This window comes from Hippoglossus hippoglossus, chromosome 12, assembly GCF_009819705.1.
Source record: "Hippoglossus hippoglossus isolate fHipHip1 chromosome 12, fHipHip1.pri, whole genome shotgun sequence".
NCBI lineage: Eukaryota > Metazoa > Chordata > Actinopteri > Pleuronectiformes > Pleuronectidae > Hippoglossus > Hippoglossus hippoglossus.
The window spans coordinates 13,814,725-13,835,786 of record NC_047162.1 but is presented as its reverse complement, the minus strand read 5'-3'; the positions used below and the strand labels follow the sequence as shown (position 1 = coordinate 13,835,786).

At 40.6% G+C, this 21,062-nt stretch overlaps 2 protein-coding genes across 3 annotated transcripts in view; one reads left to right on the top strand and one right to left on the bottom strand.

Annotated features, from left to right (window-relative positions):
• Window positions 1-2,042: 2,042 nt before the first annotated feature.
• Window positions 2,043-9,081, bottom strand: cdc37l1 (cell division cycle 37-like 1). Of its 2 annotated transcripts, XM_034602152.1 has the most exons (8): window positions 8,995-9,081; window positions 7,186-7,435; window positions 5,633-5,932; window positions 5,403-5,496; window positions 4,942-5,057; window positions 4,248-4,370; window positions 3,852-4,019; window positions 2,043-2,974 (listed from the first exon to the last, which is right to left on the bottom strand). In XM_034602152.1, exons 2-8 carry the CDS (start codon window positions 7,288-7,290, stop codon window positions 2,858-2,860), a joined length of 1,023 nt encoding a protein of 340 aa, XP_034458043.1. In that variant the 5' UTR covers window positions 7,291-7,435; window positions 8,995-9,081; the 3' UTR covers window positions 2,043-2,857. The 2 variants fall into 2 exon arrangements, with proteins under 2 accessions (XP_034458043.1, XP_034458042.1); XM_034602151.1 differs by lacking the exon at window positions 8,995-9,081 and having other exon boundaries at window positions 7,186-7,519.
• Window positions 8,419-21,062, top strand: part of exd3 (exonuclease 3'-5' domain containing 3) — a 37,082-nt gene continuing 24,438 nt past the window's right edge. The window contains exons 1-17 of the mRNA XM_034602141.1: window positions 8,419-8,709; window positions 10,766-10,828; window positions 13,829-13,893; window positions 14,842-15,003; window positions 15,672-15,857; window positions 15,990-16,043; window positions 16,179-16,318; window positions 16,417-16,523; window positions 16,614-16,687; window positions 17,166-17,204; window positions 17,313-17,479; window positions 17,991-18,144; window positions 18,294-18,492; window positions 18,589-18,698; window positions 19,482-19,665; window positions 19,839-20,008; window positions 20,767-20,985. Of these exons, the coding sequence (XP_034458032.1) occupies window positions 10,801-10,828; window positions 13,829-13,893; window positions 14,842-15,003; window positions 15,672-15,857; window positions 15,990-16,043; window positions 16,179-16,318; window positions 16,417-16,523; window positions 16,614-16,687; window positions 17,166-17,204; window positions 17,313-17,479; window positions 17,991-18,144; window positions 18,294-18,492; window positions 18,589-18,698; window positions 19,482-19,665; window positions 19,839-20,008; window positions 20,767-20,985 (2,058 nt within the window). The 5' untranslated portion in view covers window positions 8,419-8,709; window positions 10,766-10,800. The remainder of the gene's footprint in view (window positions 8,710-10,765; window positions 10,829-13,828; window positions 13,894-14,841; window positions 15,004-15,671; window positions 15,858-15,989; window positions 16,044-16,178; window positions 16,319-16,416; window positions 16,524-16,613; window positions 16,688-17,165; window positions 17,205-17,312; window positions 17,480-17,990; window positions 18,145-18,293; window positions 18,493-18,588; window positions 18,699-19,481; window positions 19,666-19,838; window positions 20,009-20,766; window positions 20,986-21,062) is intronic.

Below are 21,062 nucleotides of genomic sequence, written 5' to 3'. Positions count from 1 at the left end.
CCTGGATGTGAATCATTTATCATCACTTACAACTAAAATTGGGTTGATCTCGTTCCGGTCACATTATGTATTAATGTGCATCAAAATCTGAACTTGTCATGTAATAAATGCTGGGTTATCATGTTGTATCAAACATAAACTTTCACACTAACAAAAAGTGTGCAATGTTGTCTTAAATGTAGTGTCTGTCTTATAACCAGCAGCTAAAATAAATGGAAACATAACAATAAGAGTCAGAACAGCCAAGTGCACAACACCGATCCCTTTTAAAATACTGTATATCGAATGTTGAATTCTGTTGTTTGTTAAATGGAAACTTAAATTATTTGAAAGTGATGCTGTATTCTGGTTCACAGTAGGAATACAATTGTGTTTATAGAGTGAAAAATACACCGTTTAAATGTTTCCTACATACTTTCTTAATAAAATCTGAATGCCACAGATGCATTTTAATGGCAGATGTAAACGAGCTTCAAGTTGGATTACTGATTCACTTTAATAGCTTCTTAAGCCTCTCCAGACAACACTAGGAAGAACCTTAAACATTAAAACTCTGAATAAAACAAAGACTGCTAGTTATCAAAGAGTTCAGAGCAAACCATGTAAGGCCACACCGTTTCGGACAAACTCCCTTTAAAATTTGCAAAAGCTGTGTCGTAAGATAAAGCATCTATTTTATTCAACGTTGGTGCTCTTGCTTCACTTTGAGCAACAAGTCGGGCTACTCTTTGTAACTTTTCTGGCTAAAAAGAAGGAACTGCAACAGGTGTTGACAAAATAACGTACGACAAGAGCCAAGTAAAAGTTAAAGGTGCAATATGTGAGTTTACTCTGCCGCTAAACAGAGTTTCTTACAGGAAGCGGGTGGTGGTGATGGGCGCTTGTAAAGGGCTTTAGCACTTCTTCTTCAGGACAGACTGGATGCTAGAGAGTCGCTGTTGGAAAGTTGTGAAGATAGGCCAGCTGGGCCTGAGCTAGCTGGTTAGCATGCTAACTTCAGTGAGAGCTAGGTAGTGATACACATACATTGCTAACATTTAGGTGCTTTCCACCGTTCCAACAAGTTTGAAGGTTTGAATTTGCAGCGTTTCTGCTAAACTGGCCGGTGAACAGCTGTTAATGCTGACACTGGATATGTAGCAACAAACACTCACATGTAGCTGCTCTAAAACATTTACACCAAACATTACCATCTTCTGTTTTAACCGAGTGACCTGTGCCACACACACATACTGCATTTTAGATCCTCCTCCAACTGTGAGCCTGAGAGACCTTTGAGATTGTGTGCAACTCCTTAACATGCAGATCAGTTGTGAGCCTAAACGAGCCAAAGCCTTCGGGGTGAATGTGAACGACTCCAGAAGAGTTGATCTATAACCAACTGTACCTTCATTCTGGTATCTTAAGTTGAAGAAGGCTGGGGAGGGAACATCCAGGTAACCACAACTGGAGCATCTTTACTGCCTGTTCATGTCAGAGATTCAGACATTAAATACATTCAAACGGCAGATTAGCATGAGGTCAGCAAGTCCAGCTGTAGTGAATTAAGCTGAATTAAGCTGAATTAAGCTGTAGCTGAATTAAAAAAAGAAGTCTTGTGTAAAACAAATCCTTAAGATGTGAGGCCCAGTCTTAACCAGATAGTGTAATGTTTGATTATTTTACTTTTTTTATATCACTTCAAATCTAGTTTGAAATACTCTACAAATACAATTTTCTGGATTGTAACTGATGGCAAATCCATTCATCTGGCAGTCAAGAGTCTCTCAAACTTCCCATGTTTCATTTTAAGCACCTGTAACAACACGTCCACTAACCTAACTTCTGCTTCGGACATTTTGCTGAGAAAGACTTTAATGGTTTTATTTTCTTTTTGTTGTCTGGACTTAAATTGTACGAGGATGTTTCTCTGTTTCAGGAGAAGTGAAAACTAAATTAGGTCAGAACCTATGAGATGGTTGGACCTCGTGTGAAACTGTGAACGTAGTTGAAAACTGTTGTGGAACACCAATTAAATCATGACGTCATCGTGTAATATTTGCATTCTGCCAAGTGTCAGCTGCTTTCAGTTCTTTATCCGTTTGCTCATCGGCTCAGTCACGCATTACGCAGACTTTGTACTATCGAGTAAAATTGGTTTAACGTCCGGTTCGACTGATTCAGACATTTGCATTCAGTTTCTCTGGGTAATGTACAGGGTTGCAGTGCAGCTTTAAAAGCAGCTTTTATGTCTCACATACCACACACCCTCCGCCTGGGCATAAAAGTGCTGCTCCTCTCTGCCACTCACTGAACAGAGCAGATGCAGGTCAACCCACAGGTCAACACTGGCAGCTCTCTTCTGGGGCAAGTAACTGTGGTTTGACCAAGAAGTCGCCTAGATTTGTCACTACTTGCTTTTATGACAAAGAAAGTGTGTTACATGATAGAAACAATTCTCAGGAGCAGCCAATGAGGAAACTTCCAAAACTCAGCCAGCCGACCAATGGTGTGACTTGATCACAAACTTATTTCTATCCCTCACTCACAAATGATGCATTGGACCGTGGCCAGTCCAGCCAATAACCAGCTAGATAATGAGAGGGTTGTAAAACCATTGTTATTGAGCAACGCATACGTTTAGCAGGCAAAAGACACTGCATGAGCCAATAGCCAGACGCCTGTGATGTGCTAACAGAAAACCTGTCATCAGTAAAACATTTTTTTCTGCACTGAAAAATTAAATACTGATCATGTCTCTGTTAACTCCTGCTCTGTATTGCTGTTCACGAGCCTGCTCTGCTGTCGAAGGAGGGCTTAAAACTCTTGTTCCTGGACAGGGAGACGATGGAGATGGAAGAAAAGCTGGAGTCAATCATTAGGAGGTCTCCATCATGCGTATGTCCTCTGTTTCTGTGGCGTCGTCCTTTGTCCACCTTCCTGCGCTTGTCCACAGCCCTGCCTTTAAACAACGCTTCATAGGGTACTCTGCCACCTGGTGGAGGGAGACAAAGGGAAGAGCGTTCAAATGAGAGTCAACCAATGACAGGTGAAGCCCTGCAAATATCAAAATCACAAATAGTTCAAAATAAACAGAGCTAGAGCGACAGACTCTGGGGGATTAACATACTGCTGTCAGGTTATAGAGGATTATAATAGTGATGTAACAGCACTCTGACTCTAAAACATTTCAAATCTGAGCTGACGCTGAAATTCTGATTTAAAAAAAAAAAAGCTCTGTGCTTTGATTTTATCACGACCTACAGCAAATCTGTGAGGGCACAACCTTGTGTTTTTCTTTTAAAAGAAAAGCTACTCGTGTGCATGTTCTCCTCTGATCCCTCATCAGGGGTTTCGACTTCGAGCTGATGTGAAGAGAGACACTGCAAAAAGAAAACAGCAAAACTCCAAAAGCAAAACCAGCTTCAAGCTTGATCACATTCCTCTGTGGGAGGAGAAGAGGAGTTTTTCCTCTCTCTTTTCTCTGGTGAGTAGATGTTTGGCAACTTGTCAAACTGAGGGGCCAACAGAAGGGGGGGGGGGGGGGGGGGGGGGGGGCCTCATTCTCTCTTTCTTACAAACTACAGATTAGAAAAGCCTGTGGCTTGAAAGTGGCCAAATGGCATACAGTATTCCTGTATGTCTGTAAATCTAGTGTGGCCACTTTCACACTAGACTTCTTCTAAACCTTTAAATCCTTGCCCTAAAATAAAGAATCTATCAGGTATATAATTAGTTTAAGGGTTAGGAGAGACTGCTGTTCTTGATGACATGTTCCATTGTTTGTATTAAGAAAAGTATATCCAAGAAGAATACAGTAACTTCTGTAACCTTTGTTTCAGTAGCAATGGGGAAAAGTGAGGAACACTTACTGGAGAGTCCAAGGAGTCTTTGGGGTCAAGTCTGCAGTTTGTGCCACTGCTCTGTAGTTCAGTGTTGTTGGGGGTATCACCTCTACACTTCACTGCATATTCTTTAACTCTGTGTTTGAAGGCATCGAGCTCTGTATGGAAGACTTCTAAGTAAACCTCTTGTCCTTCCTGTAAAGCATTAAAGACAACAATATTCAAAGAACAACATATGTTGCCTCCCAGTTTCCATTCCAGAAACAACTGAATTCAAGTGTAAAGCATTTTTTAGCTATTTTCCTTTGTGGCCTTCTCAATTAACCGCTGATCTATTATGTCTCATGTCCCAACATCCAGCAGTATGAAAGCCTACAGTAGGTACACAAGTAGAGGTAGGTAGTATCTTATCTTGCAGCTTACTTTGGCTTTGTGGAAGAACTGCCTGAAGCAGCCTCTGGGATCCTGCTGAGAGTTCAGGGCCATCTCCAGGATGAACTGCATGACGACAGCTTGGTGCGCCACCTGCTCCATCAGCGCTTCCTTCTGCAGGAGCGTTAAAAAAACAACTGACTTCACTGAGCCTGTGTGCCTCAACAGGTCACCCCTTCAAAGCACTCAAATCGTTCAAATCACTTGTGTAAAGTCTAGACTTCAGCATTCAATGTGACACTGCATTTTCTTAAAATGAACATGTGACTAGCTAACTCAGTCTAGCACAACAATCCTGAAATAAATCCTCCATTCATGAAGGTTATAATATACTATTTCTGCTAAAATTGTGTTAAAGAATGCCAATTTAACGTTGTGGTAATTTTGAAGCATGTACAGTCTGATGCTATTCAAATATATGGAGTTATGTTCACAAATGTGCTGATTATTGTCTATTTGAATCAATATCTAATCAATCAATGAGGATATGCTAAATAACTGATTCACCTCTCTGTAGAACACATTACAGTTTATTAACAAAACTCTTGAAATCACATCCTATATATCATAATATATAAACAATGGTTACTGGTTATCGGGATAAATGGATCATTTGCTTTGGTCTTGTGATGGTGTTGTTAAGAGTGGTTGATGATAAAAAGACAAAATCTCATCTGTACATTACCCCTTCGTGCTGTAGTCTCATGCACCACAGTATTAAGTAGTTGGCTGTTTCCTCACAGATGAGCTGAGGCATGTGTGCAAGGAATCGCTGACTGTCGTCCCATCTCCTCAACATACCTGAAAATGTAAACAAAGCATGTTAGTTTGTTATATGAAGACTTAAAAGGTCCTTAAAACAGTTAAATTACTGATGAAACAACTGTTGTAATCACTTATAATATTAAAACACTTTTATAAAAAGGCCCAAAACATTGTCCTGTTCATTCAAATATGCATCTGAAAATTAAACATCATCTCTTTCAGTGAAGCTGGAGGACAAATCCTGTCTTAACTTGTAAGAATCTTAAAGCCACAGGTTGAGTCCCAAATGACAGAATATTATTAAACTGAAAACAATGTAGTCACAGGCTTTTTCAACCATTTATCTGTAGGCAAAACTATCTAATTTAGTGTGTGACTTACCAAAATGCCGGAGCTCATTCTCATACGTTTGGAGAAACGTATTGCATTTGTCCTGGTCCATTTCAACAGGCTGAATTTGGGCATTAATTATACTCTGTAAGAGAGAGAAGACATAACTGAGATTAAAACGTTACTACATGGTGAGCACACACAGGAAAATATGTGAAAATGTTAAATCACAACAGCAAAATGGATCTCTCGTCTTTAAATCTTCAAACAATGAATGCTACCTTATCAAAGACATCCCAACTTCCGACAGCTCCGAGCACAGGACTGCGGTTTGGTTCTTGACCTCCCAGCATGCTCTCCTTGCGGCGCCACTCCTCCTCCGTGTGTGTGAGCTCTGTGGGACAGGCCAGTGTCCGAGCACGCTCCTGCTCCAGGGACTCGGAGCTGTGGACCCCTAGAGAACATAGCTGTTCCTGCGCCTCAGCCAGTCTCCAGCTGGAGACAATTGAGGCCTTAACACAGCGCTGCTGGCTCTGGCACAGAGACGCCATTGGACAGTCACAAAGTTGTGATGATGGTGTCTGGTAAAAGAAAAAGGAACACACCGTCAGTGACTCAATCAAATTAGTTAAAATCTCTATAAACAGATTCCTAAGTAGCTAGCTGTTAATTGAGATTAATCAAATTGTTGCCTGGACCTAAGACAGCTACACAAAGTATCGTGTTTATGTTTTGTGTGGAGAAGAATCCTACTTGTGTTATAAAAGAAACTTGTCAGACTTTAAACAGTGTTTGCTAAACGGAAATATCAATTGTTGCCCCCAGAGGCTAATTCATCGTTAGACTACAGCTGATGGGATTTAGTTAATCCATGATGTCCATGCTTTGTATGAGCAGAATTGAGAAAAGTGTGCTGAATGAAAAAAGACGTTTCAGAATTCAGACAAATTTGCTATTTCAAATGCAATCAGTCTGGACTGTTTTAAAGAAATATGCTAAAGGATCCTAGGTAAAAAATATCTTCCTTCAGAGGAGAAATGGATTATACCTCATTGGTTTCTCGTCAACAGGGAGCTCAACTTTAAACGTTCCTCTCAATCCCAGTTTTTCCATCTATCTTCAGAGTGAACAGCTGACAACAACAAACTGTGGCTGAATCACACACTAAGGCCAATTGGCTTTTAAGCCTTCATCACCACAACCATGTTCTATTTAGGACCAGGGTGGGGAAAGAGGTCTATAAATAAAATCAAACCTGTCCGTTGCTTCATGGCTACCCAAACAGCCAAAGACCTTATCTGGTCCCCAACAGCAACCACACTCAGCTGTCATCAGTGTCAGAGACTGAATGCAGGACCTGAGGGACTGTGAGCTGCTGCTGCTTCACGTCCAGTTCTGACCTCTGATCTCACCAACCAGCCCAAACAGGGATGATCTCTTTCCAGAGCTGATTTTAGCAGCGGCCTGACAACATGGAGACATTGCCAGTGATCCGTTCACCTTATGGTTAAACAGGATATAAGTGGATCTGTGTTTTTAGCAGGTTAGCATTGACTCAAGCATGAACACTGATGTTGGCCGACCAAACACAACAAGCTAACTAAGATAATAACGCCACTTTAAAGTCATAGAAACTGGGCAACAGAACAAAAACAAGACGCTACTGTAAATCAAGCAGTTGCCCACACGTTGCTATCAACTATCAAGCTGTGAACTTCAGCACAAACTCACTGCAAAGATCCCCCAACAGGGTTAGCTAGCTAGCATGTTTTTAAACCCGTTAACTCACCGCTGGGATACGACACACGTCTCCCACCAACACAGACTACATTACCTGCTGGTGAGGGTAAACACCCCCGTGGACCCTGGCTGCTGAAGCTGGGTCACCGCCGGACTCTTCCACGGGGTAAACCGAGGCTCCGGTGCCCCGCCACTCCATCACTGCTTAACTGCTAGCCGTTAGCTCCGCCGTAGGGACGCGCTAGCTAGCAGATGCTAGCTGAGGCTTGGAGGAGATCAGAAGCAGAGCTGCTTTCTGCGCTGGGCGGTCAGCCACGTTTTATACGAGAGGTCAGCGGGTCCGGCTGGGGAAGAAGAAGGAGCAGGAGAAGGAGCAGCTCCGGTAAATAACGTTAGCTCCTCAAACAACAACAACAACCATAACTACACTGACTCCTGCTGGGACCGCTCGTTTATTTTTAATAAGTGACCCACAGGGCACGTGGTAAACAAGTTTGACCCACGTGACAAAGTTATTTGAAATGAATGTATTATTATTATTATTATTATTATTATTATTATTATTATTACACAATACATGGTTTTGCTTGAGTTAACATTAAACTCAGTGAACCCTGGGCAGCATCAGATGTAAAAATATCCCCCCAAAACATTCATGGTAGAGGTAAAAAAATAACTGTTAATAAATTTAAAAGGGCCACCATTAAATAAACTATGTTTGTAAATGATTAAACAAAAAAACTGAATACATAAATATCGCTGTGGCCAGAATGGGTTTGTTGTTGCTTGATGTAAATAATTAAAATGTTATTACAAAGGCTATACATACACTTTTATTTCATTTTATTTTTATGTAAGATATATGATCTCATATAGGCCTTGGATTTGAATCGAAAGCCGGACTTACCTTAATATTTTTCATAATAAATAAGTTCAACCTAAGTAAAGCCAATTTAATACAGGTTTAAAGATAAATAACTGAAGCTATACAAAGTAGTGCATTAGAGATAGCCTGTAAATTACGGTACAGCAGATGTAAAAAAAAAGTGTAAACAGTGCAAGAATAAAATTTAAAATATAGAACTAGAGATATAAAAAATATTTAAAAAAAAAGTAAAGGCAGTAATGTTGACAGTCTGGCAGCATTTATAAGTATATAAGTATAAATCTGGTCATATAATATTAGTAAAATCAAATATTTCAAGGTAAGAAAAATGAGTCACTACAAGTAGAATGTAAACAAGACCAATAGGGGGCGGTAAGTTATTTTTACTTGCATGACAGCGTTCTCTGAAAATAAGTAGTAGATGAAGAATAATGTATTGGTATATGTAGCCCTACTCTCCGACTTAGAGGCAGCTTCATTTTCAGTATATACTGTTTCTCAGCCCAAAAATCCATCTGCACTGATTAGTGTTAAAGCTGAGACGTGACTTAGTTATTATATCCTGTAATTTATGGTTATTTGTGTCCAGTGTGAGGGTAAAAGCTGCCTGACAGGTTTTTCCGAGGGCACACAAAGTGGACCACCAAAGTCCATTCAACCACATTAGCTAAACTGGAGAAACTTTGCCACCAGTTTACCTGGCAGGAGCTCACTGGGAGGAAGTAGCACACGGTGAGTGCGTTCCCATCGATAATATAGCACCACAGCAGTGTCATTAAATACATGTCGCTTGTTGACACGCGTGAAAAACACAAATAAAGTCGACTGTGCGTTGGAGAACAACAGGAAAAGCTAGCATCGATGTGTGTGAGCTAGCTTAAAGTGAGTCGCGATATTTAAGGTTTACTCGCGTACTGGCTGACGTACAATCACTATGGCGGAGTTGAGCTAGCTGTTATAGCAGAATAACTACAGGAGGTTCGACATTAACATGCTGTCAGGTATCATGAGCTTTACCTCAGTGGATGGATCAGGCAAGCTAACATTGGTTAGCATGGGAGTCTAACACTGAGGAAGTAGGGAGTTTCCTTTCCTAACCACTAGGTGGGGATAGAAGATAACAAAAGCGAAAGGAAAAGTCATTTTTGCTTTCGGAACTCACCCGGAAGTATTTCAAGGGCCGCCATAATAAGAGCTGTTCAAATTCTCTAAATGATGAGGAAAGGAGCTTCAATGCTTCCTAATTTATCTCCTTAAGCATAGGAAACATCGGACCATCCTTTATGAAAGGAAAGGAGAAAATATTTAAAAAAACAGAACAGCGGTTTCATTCTTATTCTCTAAATACTTGTATAAAAGTTATTTGAATCTCCTGATTGTTGAATGGACACAATCATTTTATCCTTCGCCTATTTAAGGTTTTCTCCTCGTATATTCCTCACATTATTACATTATTTCAACATTTCAGTCCTGTTTGTTTTATTTTGATTTTCAATTTAATCTGTTTAGTTGTTATTTCCTGTGAGTAAGTGATGATTAAATGTTGCCTCTTTATAAACTGAAAACATATTTTCTCAGGATGTGTCACTTTCTGTTTTACAGAACTTTATTATAACTGTCAGCACACTGAACATTTTGTGCGTATCTTCTGGTATAAATAAATTTGTTTGAAGAAACAAAAATGCTGATTGTAAGTGGAGTCAGATTTTCTCCGCTCAGTGGTTCTCCTTTCCTAACGCCTTACATCTTCTCCTTCACATCTTTCCTTGACCCCGTGACATATTCCATCGGGTTCAAGGAATAGTGGTTAGGAAAGGAGACTTTGACTGCAGGTGCTCTTCCTCTTCCTCCATTTCATCCATCCCAGTGCCAGGACAGTGCTGGATGCCAAATCCCGCCTCTAGAGCCCGCAGACATTCAGACAGGGAGAAACAACCAGACTTCAGGCCGAATAACAAAACATCCTCAGCCTGAAATCTAGTCTCATAGCCAGCTGGCTTCCTGCCCTTTCTCAGGCCACTGTTCCCACAAGTGTGTGTGTGTGTGTGTGTGTGTGTGTGTGTGTGTGTGTGTGTGTGTGTGTGTGTGTGTGTGTGTGTGTGTGTGTGTGTGTGTGTCAATCAGAGACATAGAGTCTGTGGTGTCAATGAAGGAACCATGATATCTGCAAAACTGGTTCATATAATCATGAGTTGTTGGATCAGTTTCTTTGTTGTTTTAATATTTATACGAGACACTTCCTCATTTTCTATTCATATTATTTTCATTTCCGTGACATCAGTTTAAAGAAGTTGCTCCCCAACACAGTTCAGAACAAAATAATACAAACACACAATGCAGGGTGGCATATCTTGACCTATTAGTTCAGTCTAAAGGTTTTAACCCTAACCCTGTATTATGGCACATAATTACATGCTTGTAAAGCTGCAAAAGTATGTTGATTGTCAGAAAAATAATGAACAGTCGTTTAAATAATCAATTCATAGTTTCCTTTAAATTTCATACATAAAAACATATTTTCTGCTTTTGTAAAATGCTATATCATTGTAAACTGTATGTCCTTGGGTGATGGACGGTTGGTTAAACAAGACAAGACTTTAAAATGACTCCTTGGGGTCTGTGAAGTTGAAATGGTATTTATTTCCTCTATATGTCAATAATAAAAAAGATACAGATCTACCCATTTTGTAAATGAAAGTATCCCTACTTATAAGTTATATATACTTGAGCAAATGTGGTGGAGACCTCTTATTTACCGCATTGTGTTGTTCTGTGTATCCTCTTCTACAGAGTGACAGCAGCACACTGGTCCTGTTAAGAGAAATGAACCCTCAGGCTCCACATGCAGCAGGTTTGTGGCACAGTTTTTTCTACACACACTTCTCTCTAGTTATAATGCAGAATATATGAGGGTTAATTCTAATAGCATGATGGGTACAGAGAGGCATAAGTTGCAGGAACAATCCCTGGAATGAAATGCACTCTCTCTTCTAACTTTAATGTCACTAAGGTCAGGTAACAAAGCTTTTATACTTTGGTTATTAGGCATTTGAAATCATATACTGTACGTTTTAGATCAAAGAAAAACAAGTAAAAAACACTGTAGGTATCTCAGACCAATTTGCTGATTGCCGCTAACTGCAAGTTTTGAATGTAGTTTGTCTTCATTTCAAAAGAAGATATTGAATTTAGTATGAAAATAATTGTGTTGCCACTTTATAGTTTCTAACTTTGAGTCATCTGTGGTTTGAAGCTTTGTTTACACATTATTTTTGGCATCATTACCACTGGACACAAGGAGCTCATAGTTGACAATGATATCGACATCATCATAGTCCCCCCCCCCCCCCCCCCCCCTGTAGAGGCTATAAGTATGTGTCAGTTCTCTCTGGTATGGAAAACAAGCTGTAGTGGGTCACTTCTGGAGAGGTAATTAACATACAAAAGCGGAATCAAATTCTGTGAGTGCTGGCATGTTCCTCATTTTCAAGATTCAGTAATAGCACCTTTTTTCCAGCACCTACAACAGCAAATGAGAAAAGAAGCACTTGTAGGGGAATGTTGTGGCATCCTTCCAGGGCAGTTGAGCCACTTGCGCAACCTCTGCCAAGTCACACTGGTGGCTGCAGTGACACTAAATGCCACATTTAGACACTTGATCTCTGTGTTTCCTTTATTTTGGCAGCTGCCTGGCAACATGCTATTAGACCTGCCTGTGGATTTAATCTCTGTCTAATTTGACTGAAATTTAAGTGTGACTTATATTATTTTGTAAAGAGTGGGAGACAGGGTTAGTGTCAGATTACTTTAAAATCCACTTAGCGAAAACATAGTATTTTTCTTCTCATATTTCAAATTCTCTTGCATCAAAGAGTAAAGAAAAACATTCGTAATTCCCAGAGTTGAGTGAGTGCATGTACTGTATGTGTGTCCATGTATTTGTATGTGGTGATGGGGTTATTATGTTGTAATGAATGGGGAGCCTCCAGCTCTGTCATTCACCCACCATTCAAGATTATAAAGAAACTACTTGCTGCACATTCCTCTACTCTCCTCTTTGCTACTTCACTATCCTCTCCTCACTCAAACGGCAAGGCTGGAGTGAAGTGGGTTGTGCTGTTTGTGTTTGTGTGAGTCCCTGTGCACGTACGCATGTTCGTTAGCGGGATGAATGGGCTGGAGTGGGATTTATAACAGCAGAGAAACAGCAAAGGCAACTTTGTCATTCAGATGTTTGAAATTAAAGGCCCTTTCAGTGTTTTTGCACATCAGTGTATTTGCTACAAATCCGGTCCTTGCTGTTGTTGACCGTTTTCTATGGCACGCTCTATTGTGGCTGTCAAAGCTGTGACATCATGGTGAGATACTGAATGTAGTTATTTTGAAAGGCCGGCAACAATTGAGCATCTTTTTTCTAAAATAAAAGCCGTCTTCTCATGCAACGTCTAATTAACTGACCATAGATTCTCATATCAAGTAAAACCACAGATTTTCTGGAAAAAGGACATTCATGAAATGGCTTTATACTTTGAAAATGACTGACACCAATGTGAATAATGCATGGTTTGTACTAAATGGGTCAGACCTTGCAAAAGACTGGTATGGCACAACTGAAAATAATCACAGAGGAAATGATTCAGTGTTTGTTATATAAAGGAGGTGATTTTTTTCTTTCTTGTGATGTTAAAATAAGAAGGAAGGAAGAGAAACTCTGAAAAACGACCAACATGGAAGTGAGACAAAAAATTGACTTAGGTTGTTAGGCAGATAAAGTTCATGTTTAAGAGACATTATATGGAAGACAAGTGTCATACCAGGACAGATGCAGTAAAGAAAGAGGCCAAGGTGGAGTGAGAAAGGGAGAAGCCTTTTGGTCTGCGTTCCCAGGCTGTGCATCAGGAAGGCTGTATTTTTTACACCATGACCACCGCATAGCCCTTTCCTGGGGAAATCCGAGACAGAATCGAGAGAGGCTGCTGCGGGGCGGGAGAGGAGAACAGGAAAACTAGCCCTGGGAAGGAGGGAGGGAGGCAGGGGGGCAGGTACGGTGGAGCCCACACAGCAAGAGCGACAGAGAAAGAAGCTGAAGCTTTTGGGAAGACTCAGTGGAACACACGCACAGACAGATAGACACAAAACGTGAAACACGATGCATGTACACATCTCCCCTTTTGGCCTTCCCAAAAAATATTCTGTAAGAGTCTTCTCTTGAGTATTTTGGCTGCAGATTCAGATGGAATGCAGAGCTAATGCCGCGCTCCTCTACTCTCCAACCAGCCTCAGCTGTTAATCCGATGTTACGGCTGCTCTGTTGTGCCTGTTAAAGAAATAATATTTGACGTAATGGCTACTCAGCTATGCCGGTTTTAACAAACAACATTTCCAGTATATTGCATTACCTATAAGCTAAGATTTAGGTTGGACACAAAACAAGGTATGGTTTGGCAACAAGTTTTACATTTTATTAACATGACCAGTCTTTCAGAGCAAGGGCAAATCAACATAGTGGATTTCAGAATTATTCTTGTATGAAACACTGCAATGTAATGCTATTGTTCCCAGGAAGGAGTGTGGAGGAGTTAGACAATGAAAACAAAAAATGTTAATTGTGCTATTGGGATAAAGTGGACCTGTAAATGGTAGATCACGCAAAGGATCCACTTTGTACATACGTAGACTAACCTTTTTTAACTCAAACGTTAAAGTACTACAGAGGCCAAGAGGTTTTGAATCCTCGTCAGGTTGACAGAGCTCAAAGGTCAGAGTGAAACTTCACCTCATCTATGTGTGTGTGTGTGTGTGTGTGTGCGTGTGCGTGCGTGCGCGTGTGTGTGTGTGTGTGATCCCACAGGTCTTGACCCTGCCGTGCTGAGAGACCAACTCTACGAACTATGGAACCGGAAAGATCTGCTGACGGTAAGAGTCACTTTCACAGCGTGTGTCAGTTCCACACATGCAATATTGCGTTAGTGTGTTTACAAAGGTAGAGAGACGGGAGTCTTTGTGTCTCAACAAGAAACACTTGCACAGGAAGGAAGAAGAGAGAGAGAGAGAGGGAGAGAGAGGGAGAGAGAGGGGGACCATGTTTAAGTAAAGTTCACCAGTGTGTGTGAACGCGTGCATGTGTGTCTGTGTGTGTTAATGAGGAAACCAGAGTGTCTGTCTGTAGGAAGGAAGGAATTTGCGTTGCACTGAATGAACTTGAGATCTGTGTGAGGAGGATATTGAGTGGATGACATCTGTTTTGCAAATTAAGACATAGCGCGAAGCATTCTCACACAGATATTATTTTTCTCATGTAGGAAATGTGTTATGCCAGAGTTTGCATTCTTAAATTGAGACTTAAATGTGTCACAAGCCAGTGTCTGCCGGGCACAGAGAGGGAAGTTAGCTCGTTTTCTTCATACTTTTATGTCTAAAAATTCCCATTCCAGTTGCATCGTTTTACCTACAACTGTGACTCAGTCGCAGATGATGATTTATTAGAAAATAGAGGAACACATAATATCTTCAGATTCCTACACCTGGGTACTTCCTTTCATATTACACTCTAACATGATTGTTAAAACCAAATCAAATAAATACAGTTTTGTACATTTCAAAAGGAGCATCTCTCTCAAACATTTTGAGAACTTTAGAGATTCTTTTGAAATTCCCTCCAACATGTTTCTAAGTTTGTAGTCTATTTTACGGGGATTACTGCATGGCTCTTATAGGAATGACTCACAAACACAAGGGTTCAGATTTGAGTGAAACAACCTTAAAACAAGATAAAAAAGATAAATTTGTAAGGTTATATGCATCAAGCTTTTCCTCTCGGACATTACATTTTCACCACTCCCTCCCTCTCTTTCCCCCCCATAGCTCCATTTGGTAGCCATCCAGGGATTTCCCATGCTGTCTGAGCCTCTGGAGGCCTTGCTAACAATCGTGGAGGGCTGTCCGGGCAGACAGAGGGGCCGGAGCCACACCCTCGGCCACCACATCCTCATGGAATTCCAGAGGTGGATGAAGGAGCATCCTCAGGTAAATGAAATTCATCAAAGTAACTGCAGAACTGTACCATAGAGTCTAGTCCAAGTTAACTGGGATTTTTGGGGGCAGATACCAGTACCAATATTAGAGAGTAAAATTTTCCAATATTGACATATTGGTCGATATATAAACATTTGGCAATTATTCCCAAGATGTCGTTGTCAAACCATTATGACAAATGTAGTTGGGGATGGATATTTTACTGTTTAACCATAAACTTTATCACAAATAACTATGAATAAAAATAAAAACACAAAAATAACTAAATATATAGAATTAAGAACACGTTTATTTGTTTACAACATGCACTGTTTATTCTGTAAAATAAAAGATTTCATATCAGCACTTGTTGGCAAACGTATCTTATATTCACATATATTTCATATGTGAAAGGCTTGTATCGGCTGAATTTTATTGGTCAGGCTAGTTCACTGTTGCCATTATTAACTATGGGCCAACTTCCTGCCACCTTCATGGCCACACAGATTTTTACCACTACTACCACAACAGCGAGATTGGTTATCATAGTTCCATTGTCTCATAAGTGACTTTGTCTGAAGAATCTGTATCAGCAACACTCTCTGTATAAAGTAAAAATATATTCTCAGAAATATTTGTAATTTTTTCTGTTCCTCATCTTTTTCTGTTTTCGCCACCAGGTCACCATGAGTTCACTCTCAGAGCAGCAAGCACTGGAGCTCCAGTGTCGTGCTCTGCGTTTACCAGCGGAACCCCAGGCCAGCTTTTTCGAGAGCCTCATAAACATCTACCACCTCGGCTCCCTGGACCCAGCCGTGCTCAGACTGCACTTTGTGAAGCTACAGGCTCTCAGCTGCTACAAAGAGGTGGCGTGACATTGGCCATTTATTATGGCAGAAAGATTTCAGGCAAAACTATAAGAAGTCAAATTATTTCTGACACTAATCGTACATTGTTTTTAAATTGTACTGAATTTCTCTCTCTCGTTATTTTCACAGGCAGCTGTTCTCTGCATAAAGCTTAACTTGCAGAAGGAAGTGAATATGGAGGAGGTGAGACAAATATTTGCAGCACATTGGTCCAAGTAACATTTGTGTTGAATATATGAGCACACTTTAAATTTGTAATATCTTAATTTATCCTGTTTTAAATCTTGAATCAAGGTTATTTTAAATGTTTCTCTGCAGATGTGCATACCGTTAATCCTGCAGGATAAGCTGCCACTGGCAGAGTCCTTCGTCATGGGCCACAATCATCTGGAACAGCAACTTGTCACACTGCTGGACTCCTGGTGCCACCCCAGCTTCAGTGTAGAAGAGATAAACAAGTATGGAACATGCATGAATGTATGAGAGCCTATGTCGTACATGTAGGCATCAGTGTGCAAATGTATAAATCTAAACATGATTGTGTGTGTTTTCACAGGAAGTTCCCTCGTCTCTCCCTGTCCAAACACAACATGGGCCTCATCGCACCCAAAATGCTTGCCAAACACATCCTAAGACTTGCAGTGAAGTTCAACATCGACCAAGGTGTGTGATGAGGCATGAGTGCAGTTTTTCATGAACGTAGTGTTTGAGTGCTTATGGAAGAAAAGATTATGATCTGTGTTTTTGACCTAGGTCTGTATCCCAATGCTCTTCACAAGAGGAGACTGGACTCTTTGCGTTTCCTCATGTACAAGAGGTTTGTGGAGGTAAGTGATGCAGCACGCTTTCAAATTTCATTTACCGTCATAACATACACCAGGTAGATAAGTAGGCTAGTATCAACTGGATGTAATAATGGTGATAGATTGATAGAAAGATAAATATCCTTTCTTGTTCGGTACACACTTTCACACTGTCACAAACTGAGACCTACTGAGAATGTTGGCAGTGTTGCTTCCTTCTGTTGAAAATGCAAATTAACACATAACTGTCAATTATCACTGAAAGATGTGTCTTCAAACTACTAATCAGTCCTTTGAATAAATAACAGCCTTTGATTCAGTGGGAAGCGTTTCTGTGTTATTACAGAATATAGGTTAAAGACAAGCAGAGACTTGAATGAAGTGTGTGATATTTACACAGATATGGTACAGAGGAGATACCTTCGTATCAATCCATTCACTAAAGGCCAAATCCCTTTCTGGCATTTTCAATCATCTATATTTCATAATATTTTTCTTTCAGAAAAGCATGACAGAGGAGAACTGGAGTGACCACGTACAGGTGAGTTGTGTTTATAGATTAGTCTTGACACGACGATGTGTGGATAATCTGCACATTAAATTTACAGAAGTTTAACATTAGTTGTATGTGTTTATTATTTATATGTAGAGTGTAGTGGCAGATGACCTTGAGCTGCAGATACTCTTGGTGGAGATGTTGGTGAAGTACTACGGTCTCCAGAAAGCCTCTCAGTGGTCCCTGAAGTACAACATCCCCAGATATCGACTTCCCTTCGGGGTATGGGAAACACAGCAGCGCCTACCACCTGATCTACAGTAAGTTGGTCAAAATAAATGTATCCTATTATACAACTTGTGGTATGTACAAGCTGTACTTTCTAATATGAAGAGGAATAGTTGAAGCCCTAAAATGTTATCGCTGAAGTGCATTGCAGAACATTGTGTTTACTGATTTATAGCTTTAAACCCAAAGCTGTTCGACAGCGTCTTATTAACAAACAATTTGTACCAAATTATGTCTGTTGTTATTGTTTCATTGATTGTGTGGGATAAAATATTAGATTTATTGGGGGTTGAAACTGTTTCCAAAGCTTGGATTACTTTGACGACGCCTTGTGGCCACATTTCCCATATTTCATTGAGACACCATCCAATTCCATGTGGTTTGTGACAGATGAGTCATTCCACATTATCAGCTTTTATTTGATTCTTTCCATCCCTTTCCTTCTCTCTAATGAAACAATCTATCCACTCTGATTTGTTCTCTGTCTATTTATCATTTTATTGTGCACACTCACAATAACACAAGTTTCTCGCCTCTGCTCAGACAGATATGTCCGAGTGGTTCAGCACAAACTGAGGAGTGGATATCATCTCAGCATCATTGTCAAAGGTTCTACCAGGTGCCACTCACCAAAGACAAGGTTTCCTTTGTGGGCACGGCAGAAGCTCTCCAGAGATGTCGAAACATTGTGCTGAAGGTATAGAGATAAAACAGGATAAATAAAGAAAAGGACGTTTTAGCCCCTTTTTTGTGTTATTAGTGTATTGTTATTATTTTGTGGTTAATCTGTTTAAAAAATATGTATTTTTGTTGCTGACCAATCATTCTTTCTTTATCCTTTCCAAGGATGGTGGTGTAGTGGGTATTGACATGGAGTGGCAGCCCACATTTGGCTGCATCGTAACTCAGCAAGTGGCCCTGATACAGCTTGCAGTTACTGACCAGGTTTTTTTATTGGACCTCTGTGCAAACGGATTCTGTCAAAACCCAGATACCTTGAGTTTCATCAGGAGTTTGTTCTCGGAGAGAAATGTCCTTAAACTGGGTAAGAAATAGTCTTGATCGCGGTTAAATCTGATTTATTCAAGGCCTTTCTCTAAATGCTTTTGCTGCTCACATTTCTCCTTTTATTTCAATTTAGGTTATGGAATGTCTGGGGATCTCAAGTGTCTGTTGGCCACCTGGCACCAGTTTTTAGATGAGCCACTGAAGATGGAGGGGGTGCTCGATCTTCTCAGTGTACACCAAAAGGTAAAGTTATCTTGTCATTCAAAGTGTTTTAAATTAAATTCAGTGGTTGGAATTACAGCAACTATAGAAAAGATATAATTAGAGACTTGTTTGATAATAACCTTATATTTCTAATTTTATAACAAAGTTTAGCACACATATGGTTCTACCTGTATAATATTTCTAACTTTAGACAAAGGCAAAACTATTGTGAGTTTCACAGCAAGTCAGGTTATCGATACTCCTGGTGGCAACATGCCAGCAGGCTCAGTTCAACAAGCATCTATGTTTACGACCACTGTGTCCAATGCAGCCAGGGATACTGTACAAGAGGTTGTAACGGGTCGTTACAGTGAACGCTGTTCTTTGCTATTTTTGGATGCTAGCCCTGGTACATACACTGCTGTGGCCCAGCAATTTGTCTGATGTATGTAGCTGAACTCACAGTCTCTGAGGGGGGGATAGGAATGTGGAAATGGCAACAAGGTCCAGTAACTGATGAGGTTTCTTCACCATCTGCTGGAGCAGGCTGCATGTTGCAGGACAGGAGGAATGCAAGACATATTTTGCAAAATCACAAGGAATGTCCGGTTGAAACAGGATGTTGTTGCAGGACATAAGAAGGGAGGGACTGTTAGAAAAGTGAAGACAAATATTTCTCCTTGAGCCTGTAGTACATGTAAAGTAATACAATAATTTACGATAAAAAAACTCATAATTGCATCCATGGAAACAGGTTCAAATTAAGACAATTCAAAGATTGTACTATGCCAATTAACTAAAAGTTTATAATTCCGTATGTAGATTCAGAGGAGTAAGGTCAAGAGGACTCAGAATGGCCCTAAAGAGGTGCTGGTCGGAGCAGACTCTGCAGAGAAAGGCCTCAGTCTGCTGGTACAACAGGTCCTGGGAAAGCCCCTGGACAAGACAGAGCAGATGTCCAACTGGGAGAAACGTCCACTGCGCATCAGCCAAATTAGATATGCAGGTAAGTTATTACACATGGACGGACACACAATGACAGGGAGACAGATGGTCACTGTTCTCTTCACTATAGAATATCACAGATTATTTTGTTTGCCCCCCAATGAACCACAAACCAATAACGTCCTCCCCCTCCTTCTCTCTTTTTCCCTCTCTCGTTTCTTCCTCTCCTTCTAGTGGCAGATGCCTACTGTTTGCTGGATGTGTACTCAGTCCTCTCCAGGAACCCAGCATGCTACGGGCTGCCGGCTGACCTGCGCAGCATTTCTTCAAGCCAGTCAGAGAAGAGCGGAGACAAGACGCAGAAGAAGAAACTGGCCAAGCAGAAGAAACAGACCCTCGAAGAGGTCAGGGGTCAATTGCTATTTCTTCATAGCGACTGATGCCATTGACAGAGTTCATTTATTTTAATGTGGTTGCTATTAACACCAAATGCTTTGAAGTGGAGGCTGTGAAGATAAATTAAAGACAAACACAAGGTTCCTATAAAGTTAAAACATAGAAGAAGACTACTTTTTCTAGATAGATATCTATAGCATGACATGTTGATATCAGGAAATCTTTCATTATGAGATCCAAAATGGAGAAGCCAGAATCCATTTGTGACTAATCCTGTGCTTGACCCGACTATGGCCATTTGGGTTTGACTCTGAAAAAGTGTTGTATGGTTTTTGCTTTATTACACATCTGTTCAAATCTGTTCCTGTCAAAAGTTAAATTTTGAATCAATAGGGAGCCTGTGAAACACATATAGGTAAATTAAGGAGGGTGTTTATCTTTAATGAAAGGTACTCAAGTGCAAACTAATTTTCCAAATTTTAGTCCTTTTCACAGGGTGCAGTCATGAATTTGAACCACTCCTTTTTATGCTAATATATTTAACATCTCTTAGATATGCAATAACCTTGTATCTTTCGAATGATCCGACCTGCAGGGAGGGACAATGTGGGTTTGACTGAGACTCTTCAGCAGTTCCTATCAGCTCCAGGGGTGCACTTTTAAAGCTCACCCTGTGCTTTGTCCTCCTTGCACTGTGATGCGAGTGAAAAGAAAATCCCCCTGTGGGGATCAGTTAAGTATCACATTTTTGTCTCTGTCCATTTAGGAATGTCAGGGGGCTCAAAGGGTCAGTCCCCCTCGCTCTGACACGGAGAAAGGCCTCCTGTGTGGCGAGAAACCCTCAGAATACCCCCCTCCTCTGCTGCCCCAGCAATTGCGGGTGGTGTGCGACAACATGCTACAGGGACTTGGGAGGTACCTGCGCTGTCTAGGAGTCGATGTGATCATGTTGGAGAACTCTGATGATCACAGAGAAGCAGCAAGGGTGAATTATGAGTCTGGACTGAGAACATACAATTAAACACAATCAGAAATGTAGTATTCATTTGTTTTGATGTGTTT